The 9324-nt window shown below is 36.1% G+C and overlaps 1 protein-coding gene and 1 pseudogene across 2 annotated transcripts; both read right to left on the bottom strand.

The window, feature by feature from the left end:
* Positions 1-387: 387 nt before the first annotated feature.
* On the bottom strand, positions 388-1332 carry LOC110301847 (annotated as a pseudogene). Its single transcript, XR_002378744.1, has one exon. The product of XR_002378744.1 is annotated as an olfactory receptor 145-like (transcript).
* Positions 1333-7478: 6146 nt separating this feature from the next.
* On the bottom strand, positions 7479-8423 carry LOC110301810 (olfactory receptor 145-like). The gene has a single exon (XM_021172477.1). The coding sequence runs from the start codon at positions 8421-8423 to the stop codon at positions 7479-7481; it is 945 nt and encodes a 314-aa protein (XP_021028136.1).
* Between the last annotated feature and the right edge of the window lie 901 nt (positions 8424-9324).

The following is a 9324-nucleotide window of genomic DNA, read 5'->3' as shown; positions in this document are numbered from 1 at the left end:
GAAAACCTACCCTTTCAGAGGATTTTCCTCTTTCCACTATTGACCAAAGAGGGTTATGATTTCTCAGTGATTTGTTAGAGTGTTGTCCGTGTTCAGAATGGGGGAAAGACAACCACTATTGCAGGAATTCTCAATAAAGTTTATATTACTTAAACTGAAATAAAAAACTGTGGGTCAATTCCAGGACCTGAGTGTGGTAGATTGAAGATGACTGGGCTTTCACTTTAATGCTGCATTTTTACCTCTCTTGCAGATATGACATAGGGAAGAATGGCTTTAGGAAATGCCTCAAAAAATATTCTCACAATAAAATATTTCTTCAGTCTGCTCCCTAGTTATAAAGGTTACATATCTTAAGAATTATGTCCACAAAAATACAGATTCTATTTAGGTAAACATACTTTTCTTCAAAGTTTTTCTCAGTGCAATGTGGACATCCTTATTCCTTATACTATAGATGAAAGGATTCAACATTGGGCCCACAATGGTATAAAAAATGGTTGATAATTTCTCTTCATCCACAGATGCACTAGAAGGCTTAAGATACATGAAGGCTGCAGCTCCAAAGAAAAGAGAAACAGCTATCACATGGGAGCCACAGGTACTGAAGGCTTTTGACCTACCTTCTGCAGAATGGATGCTGAGGATGTTGGAAAGGATTAAGGTATAAGAAATAAAGATAGTCAATGTGGGAACTATCACATTGACACCCACAACAATGAAAACTACCAGCTCATTGATGTAGGTGCTTGTGCAGGAGAGCTTCAGGAGAGGGGGTATGTCACACATGTAGTGATTAATGATGTGGCCTTCACAGAAGGTGAGTCTCAGCATGCAAACAATGTGGGCTATGGCACCCACAAGCCCCATCACATACATCCCCACTGTCATCAAGAGGCAGACCTGATGGGACATGGTGACCTGGTAAAGCAGGGGCTTACAGATGGCAGCATATCTGTCATAGGCCATTGCTGTCAAAATGTAGCATTCATCAATAACAAAGAAGCAGAAGAAAAAGAGCTGAGTCATACACTCTGCATGAGAAATGGTGTTCTGCTTCACAAAACCCACCAGCATTTTGGGTGTTATGACAGAAGAGTAGCAGAGATCTGTGAAAGAAAGGTTGAAGAGAAAGTAGTACATGGGGGTGTGCAGGTGAGGATTCAAAACAATCAGAACAATCAATCCCAGGTTCCCCAGCACAGAGACCATATAGATTCCCAAGAACAGGAAGAAGAGAGGCAGTTGGAGCTCTGGCGCTTGTGTCAAGCCCAGCAGAATAAATTCTTTCACTGAAGAGGAATTTCCTACAGCCATTCTTCCCTATTTCATATCTGCAAAGACAGTAAAAATGCAGCATTAAAGTGAAGTACCATCCATCTTCAATCTATCACACTAAAGTAAGACTAAGAACCAGAATAAGATGATAAATTCAAGCTCACACTTCTATGTGCATTTTCTCCCTACATTTTATGGTAGTTAAGGAACAGAAATATTATAAATTTATGGGAGGCACATCTTTGGGAATAATATGCAGGGAATCAGTGACCATTATTATCTTTGTAGAATCTCAGTTTTACCTTGACAATCCACTTCCTTTTTCAGGCTCAGTGGTAATCTCAAAACAGAAGAGTAAGACACATCAAAGGCTTACTGGGTTGCTCATAGGTAGTTGGGGGAAAGAAAATCATGCATCCAGTTCAGTACTTACCTTTGTATATGACTTTACAAGTGACATTGCTGATGCTTCTGTACTCTCTGAAAAGGGCACATGCAAATGACATGGGTGAGCTTTAAAGGTGTATAAGCTCAGAAAAATAGATTATTTTCTGTTATTAGGTTCTGCTCTTTGGACTGGGTTTCCAGAGCCCTCATTTCTTCAGGTTATGAGAATCCATGTTTCTACATTATGATTTCCGGTGGTGTCTTTTTCTACAATGCCTTCTCTACCACAGAGGTTGGTAAATAGCACCTACTGATGTCACAAGAGCCACCTGGTAATGACCCAAGGGGGTTTTATGAGTTTGTAATCTTAAGGGCCTGAGTAAAAATTGAAAATGCTATGTTTCCCGGTAATTTACCCCAGAGTACAAGCTTTGTAGCTATAGTACTTACACAGATGTCAATAGTAAAAGCATTGCTTTATTGAAGGTATACAGTATTGCTATGCTTCATTGTTATTGTTTGAAATTTTTATACACATATGCAATATGTTTTGATCAAACTCATTCCTGATTTCTTCTCCTACAATTCTTTCTCCATTGTCCTGCCTCTATTCTGTCACTTCATCAGCTCTTTTCCCTTACTTTTATTTGCCCACTGAGTCCACTCAGCAGTGCCAATATGTATATAATTGTAGGGCCATTTACTGAGTGTAGATAGCTTCTCAAGGGGTCCATCCTTGAAGAAAGACTAATATGTATATATCTGATTTGTTTGTTGTGTTTGTTGGTGGGTTGGTTGATTAGTGGGATGGATGGATGGATGGATGGATGAATGGATGGATGGATGGATGGATGGATGGATGGATGGATGGATGGATGGATGGATAGATGGATGGATGGATGGATGGTTGTGAAAACACAGTCTCCTTACATAGCACATGCTGACTTGGAACTCACTATGTGGTACAGGAAGGCCTGGAAATTGTCATTTCCATGCCTTAGATGCCCATGTATGGATTACAGTACATGTCACCACAACTGGCAGTATTATTATTCATTTATTCATTTGTTTGTTTCTTTTTGCTTTTGTTTTCTCAGTATAGGCTCTTAAGAACATAAAGTAGCTGAGCCTGATGATAAATCTCTATAATACTAGCAAGTGTAGATACTGAGTTCAAGACCTTCCCAGAGTCCAGAAAGTGATTATAGTCAGCATACCTTGAAACCTTATATGCCTCAGTACAGGGAAACGCCAGGGCCAAGAAGTGGGAGTGGGTGGGTAGGAGAGTGGAGCGGGGTATGGGAGGACTTTTGGGATAGCATTTGAAACGTTAATGGAGAAAATACCCAAGTAAAAAAAAAAAGAAATAAATCAAATACAAAACTAAAAAGAAAAATGACTTTATATAATGCAATGAAGAAGCAATTCATAGTACAGACAGGTAGCACATAAAGCTTGAAAATTGTATCTTTAACCACTGTATCACTTGCTTAATTCTAACATAAAAATTCATTAAATACTGAAGCTTACTATATGACTTGAACAAGTGAAGATGGTTTGCTTGTAGCTCTGAAGGCTAAAAGTCCATCATCAATTGTGGGTTCTGTTACTTCTAGGACTTCCTTATTTGGTTTACAGATGTCTGTGTTTTTGCTGTGTTCTCACCTGGTACTTTGTATGTGTATGTTCATTCTGGATCTATATTTGTCCTCCCTTTATTATAAGGACACTAGTAAGGTTGGCTTAGGGCCCATTTTAACATCACAAATTTACTTATATGAGTCTTAAATGATTAGCATCCTTAAGAGTCTAGTACTGTGACTGTTATTCCACTGTCCTGGGGAACAGGAAACCTACAAAAACTCCTGCAGGAACATACCTGCATGATAACCACTATTCTGAAAGAAAGTGAAGATAGTGTGAAATACACTGAACAGAAAGATCATGATTAGTAAGACTCTATGCTGTGTTACATAACATAAAGAGACAAAAAGAAGCTGTCAACCTAATACATGAAATCACATACTGCTTAGAATGTTATTAAAAGGATCAAGTTATATGTACATATACAATCCTATTTTGTAGATGGCTCAACAATTTATTAAGTCCTCAGAAATAAGTCCTTAAATATATACACTAGCCTGTGCTTGAGTCTCAGACATAGTGACCTAGTTTGTATGACTTCTGGTCACCTTGATTTCTTAGGTATTATTGATTTTCATTGAATCAGCAAATAAATAAATATATAAGAATTGTACTATTTCTTCAATAAAATCTGTTCAAAATGAACTCATGAGGCCTGGTGCTTGTCTAGCATGAGAATAGGCTACATTCAATCCCAATAGTACAAAAAAGGTATATTTCCTTAACTATTTTTAATATTGTTTTTTCTCCATATGCTAATTTATATGTTTTATATGTGACAAATTATGTTTGCAATCTATATTATATTTCAAATTGATGTTACAACTTTTAACTATATATGGATCTTATAGGAATATATATATTAAATATCCTTCAGTTAATTCCAAGTATGCATTAACACAGATTCTCCCCTAAAACCATTGCAGTAACTCTAATACCAATACCTATAATCATGTGCTTACACAGACACTACTACTTGCAGCTATGTTGCAACTACTAGCAGATCATCATCAACCTGAAGTTTACAGGTTTACAGTCAAAAGTTATAAAACATGGAGTAGTGGTGCATGCATACATTCTCAGTACTCAAAAGATAAAGTCAAGAGGATCATCATAGCTCACCCCACCCCTACCCTCTGGGCTGCACACCGGAATCTTTCTCAAGGCAAAGAAAGACATAAATAAGCAGTGAAAGGTTATAGAGTGTCAAAGAAATGTTGAGCAAGAGAAGTTATATGAACAGAGAACACGTTTATTTATCTGTAATATGACAGTATATAGTGTTTTAAATGTGTCATTTATTTAATATGTACCACACAGTTTTATTATTAGCTGTCCAGAATCTAACTGAGAACGAGAGTCCAAACCTACAGAATCTAGACTCAAACCCAGACCTGTTACACTATTGTTTTAATCTGACACAACTCAATGAGGACATGAAGAAATGGGATCCAGGGATTCCCAACTAACACCTATTGCTGTTTCAGCTGACGTTGAGCAATCATTGATCCACTTTCTCCTATGTTTATCATTAGATAGTAAGACAAGAAGCATCATCCTGTCGACTGGACATGAAAACTTTTTCTTGAAGACATGTTGTTTTATGAATTGTACTACAAATTTTCCATGGGACCTAGATTAGTTATAAAAGAGCATAGATTGAGCTCCAGAATAAGAGAAATAATGAAAGGCTTTCTGTTGTTTGTTTGATATCACCAAGGTTTTATTGTGCTTGCTTGCATCCATTACTTTCTCTTGCAATGCCTCAGTTCAACTCCATATTAATTACTCCTTACATTCATATGCACTTCCTCTGACTTAGCCTTCTCCCATACCATTAATCTATTTCCCAAAACCATTCCTCTTTCTCTTTAAGATGTAACCTCTAAAATTCTACTAGGCTTGTTGATCTGCCTAGATGTTCTGGAGGCAACGCTGTATCAGGTCACCTGCTTACCTCCTCAGAAAGAGCCCCTCCTAATGGCCAGCACAAAAGCATAGGACAGTTATTCTCAGTACAGTTACATTCTTCCAGGGCATTTTGTATCATTCTTTCCATAAAAATTCACAGACACAAACATTATTTTTTTTAACACTTTACAGTTCTGTAGCCTTCTCAGATCACAAGTGTCTTCAGCCTTTTTCTAAACTATATTTTTAATGTTGAACCAAAATATAGATATTTTATTGCCTAAAATAAGAGAGACCCTCAGTTTATATTTGCTTTTAAATAAACTCCATAGAAACTTTATGACATAATGAAAAGAAAATCATAAAAGGGAAAATACCAAGTGCTAATAAATGGTGGTAATATAATTTATTTGAAGAAAACACAAGATACCTTTAACAATAACTAGTAAACTTGGGTAGTCAAATTCTTTGCAATGAATACATGGAATGTCCTTATATTCACATGCCCATCCTAAAGTCCATAAAGGAAAAAAACCTAATATAGGTTCCCCATATCCTGAATGACCTAACCTATTGTTCACAACAGATTCATCAACTCCTCTTTACCAAACTTATCTTAGACTATAGAGAAAAGTCTAGAGTAAATAGGGCATTTCCCTCCATTCTTCATCTTTTGGAGAAACAAATGACCCTTTCAAAATGAAATCTACAAATATTCCCAGAGGGTTATTGACTGAACAAATCAGATTATTTTTGTCTAAGATTACTGAAATCAGTATCTTTATGGCACTGCAACATAATATTTCTAGATTACTCTAATCAAACATACTACCATTGTGCTTATAATGTAGCTTAATGAAAGAATTTTAGCATTAAAGAGATTCTAAATGTGAATAAACAACACACAACATACACACACATACACAGCAAAAAATGTATGTTAAAAGGCAAATCTTTAAAAGTATCATGATTTTATCATTTCTGAGTATAATATCATTGAGTGTTTTCTACTTAAATTCTTGTGATTTCTAAGACTACAGTGTACTATACTGGTAGATGACTGCAAAAAAAATGTGTTTGTTAAATTTTCAATACTAAAAACAGATAACATAAAATTTTAGAAAATTACAGAATAACCTATTCTCTCTTCACTTAAAGGATAGTGGATCAATCATCCTTCACTCTCTTTATCTCTGAATGTCTCTCTCTCTCTCTCTCTCTCTCTCTCTCTCTCTCTCTCTCTTTTTTTTACTTTGTACCTGACATTATTTTAACTGACATAATTTTGACTAAAATAATAAGATGAGGATGATGTCAAGACTGTCATTAATAACTGTTGGTACTCAGAAGCTACATTTTAACTCTCAGTCCTAAAATTCCTACAGAGAAAATATCAATACTTACTATTTCACTAACAAAATTACTGACAGTCTCAATGCATTTAAGTAGCAATGGGTACAAATAACTTCCATCACTATTAGGGTTGAAAAATCATCTAAAAATTATCACCAGAATAAAGGAGAAAGAAGTGAATTGAACAAATGTATATGAAATGAGAGGGACTAGGAAAAGTTCAAATATTAATAAATCTAGACCTTGCCCACAGAACTTAGTGAGGAACTACATGAGCATGTACAATATATTGAGTAACTATTAATGATTGAGCTACAAAACAAAATTGAACATGGAAACCTACATATTTTCAGTGAAACTCTCATAGCATTCTAATTGTTTTTGTCAACATTTCCCAAGAATGTACATTATTTGCATTTTTTTTCCTTTTCAGGCAGATCTGGGACATGTTTAAATAATTACAGACCTTAAATTGCAAATTACATATCTCAATAAAACAATATCACTTGTGTGACTTTTCTTAAGAAGACACAGGCAAACATAATTTACCTCAAATGGGTCACCAATCATAGACCAAAGAAATGATTCTAAGTTTAGCCTTGTGAAGAAATAGGATTACTACAGTCAATTCTGAGGAATTGATGAAATTTTTACCATAATTTACTGATTTTTAAACAATAATAAATAATTTTGATTCCATAATATTTCAACCATTATTTGGATTATTTGGATTTGGAATTCTTTTACTCATTTTTGCCATTGAAGCTTTTCAATACTGTGGTTCAGATTCAGGGCCTTATGCTTCTGAACATTGCTCTGACAGTGAGTTATTCATTCAGTCATCTCCAAAATTGTAAATCTGACATACCATAAGGTTTTCCATTCATATCAATTACAAATTCTTCTTAGATAAACATACTTTTCTTCAAAGTTTTTCTCAGTGCAATGTGGACATCCTTATTCCTTAAACTGTAGATGAAAGGATTCAACATTGGGCCCACAATGGTATAAAATATGGTAGATATTTTATCATCATCCACTGATGCACTAGAAGGTTTAAGGTACATGAATGCTGAAGCTCCAAAGAAAAGAGAAACAGCAATGACATGGGAGCCACATGTACTGAAGGCTTTCGACCTACCCTCTGCAGACTGAATGCTGAGGATGTTAGACAGGATCAAAGTGTAAGAAATAAAAACAGTCAGACTGGGTATTATTACATTGACACCCACAACAATGAAAACTACCAGCTCATTGATGGAGGTGCTTGTGCAGGAGAGCTTCTGGAGAGGAGGTATGTCACACATGTAGTGATTGATGATGTTGCCATCACAGAAGGTCAGACTTAGCATGCTACCAGTATGTGCCATGGCACCCACAAGCCCCATCACATACACTCCCACCATCATCAAGTGGCAGACCTGATGAGACATGGTAACCTGGTAAAGCAGGGGCTTACAGATGGCAGCATATCTGTCATAGGCCATTGCTGTCAAAATATAGCATTCATCAATAACAAAGAAGCAGAAGAAAAAGAGCTGAGTCATACACTCTGCATGAGAGATGATGTTTTGCTTCACAAAACCCACCAGCATTTTGGGTGTTATGACAGAAGAGTAGCAGAGATCAATAAAGGAAAGGTTGAAGAGAAAATAGTACATGGGGGTGTGCAGATGAGGATTCAAAACAATCAGAACAATCAATCCCAGGTTCCCAACCATGGAGACCACATAGATTCCCAAGAAGAGGAAGAAGAGAGGCATCTGGAGCTCTGGCTGCTGTGTTAAGCCCAGCAGGATAAACTCCTTCACAGAAGAGTCATTGCTGAAGGCCATTCTTCCCATTGTCATGTCTAAGTGAGAAAAGTAAAAATAGTAACATTAGAATAAAATCCCAGCCCTCTCCCACCAACATCCTTAAAATTACACAAAGAACCATCATGAAAGAGTAAAAGTAATCCCATGCTTGTTGGCACTGGTTTTCAATATCTAAGAGGCTTATTGTATAAAACAAAACATAAAGACATTGGAGTATTATTCGGGGAACCAACGATAATTCTTGCTTCTGTAGCTTCTTTGTTCTTCTAATCATGACATTCACCTCCCAAGTGATAATCTCAAAAGAAGGGAAAAGGCACATCAACAATTCAAAGGCTCACTCAGATTTTCTTAAAGGGGGAAACAAACAAACAAGCAAGTGTGCCTTGAATACTTACCTTTGTACATGAGGACGTCAAAAGTGAATTTACTACCTTTTTTTCCTACTCTTATGCTGACAAGTACTCATGTCATTAGAGAACTCTAAACGTGTATAGCTTGGCAAAAAAACAAGAAACAGAAAACATTTCTTTCTGTTGTTACTACATTTTACTTTCTGGTGATGAGGAAAATTACTTTTGGATTGGTAAAGTCAGACTTCTCATTCCTCCAGGTTCAGAAAAGGCATGATTCTACATTATCATTTTTGTGGAGGCTTTTCCAAGAATGTCTTTTCTAGTCCATAGGTTGGTAAATAGCATCTACTAATAATCTCAATTGTCTGCTGATTGGGACCCAAGAGAATTTTGTGTGTTTGTATTCTTAGGGACCTGATTAAAAATTGGAAGGATTCTGTTTCCCAGTTCTTCACCTGCCCCCAGAGATCAGACTTTATTACTATGGATATTACAGATGAGTTCAATGGTGATGTCATTACCATATTAGAGTTTATAATTTTGTTTTTGAATTTTGTAGATATATGCGATGTGTTTTG

Source organism: Mus caroli, chromosome 9, assembly GCF_900094665.2.
Source record: "Mus caroli chromosome 9, CAROLI_EIJ_v1.1, whole genome shotgun sequence".
In the NCBI taxonomy this organism is placed as follows: Eukaryota; Metazoa; Chordata; class Mammalia; order Rodentia; family Muridae; genus Mus; species Mus caroli.
The sequence above is the reverse complement of the archived record's forward strand: the minus strand, read 5'-3'. Positions and strand labels throughout refer to the sequence as shown.

What these genes read in the sequence shown, in the direction of transcription:
- LOC110301810 (XM_021172477.1), bottom strand. Translation starts at nt 8,423, where the DNA reads ATGACAATGGGAAGAATGGCCTTCAGCAATGACTCTTCTGTGAAGGAG.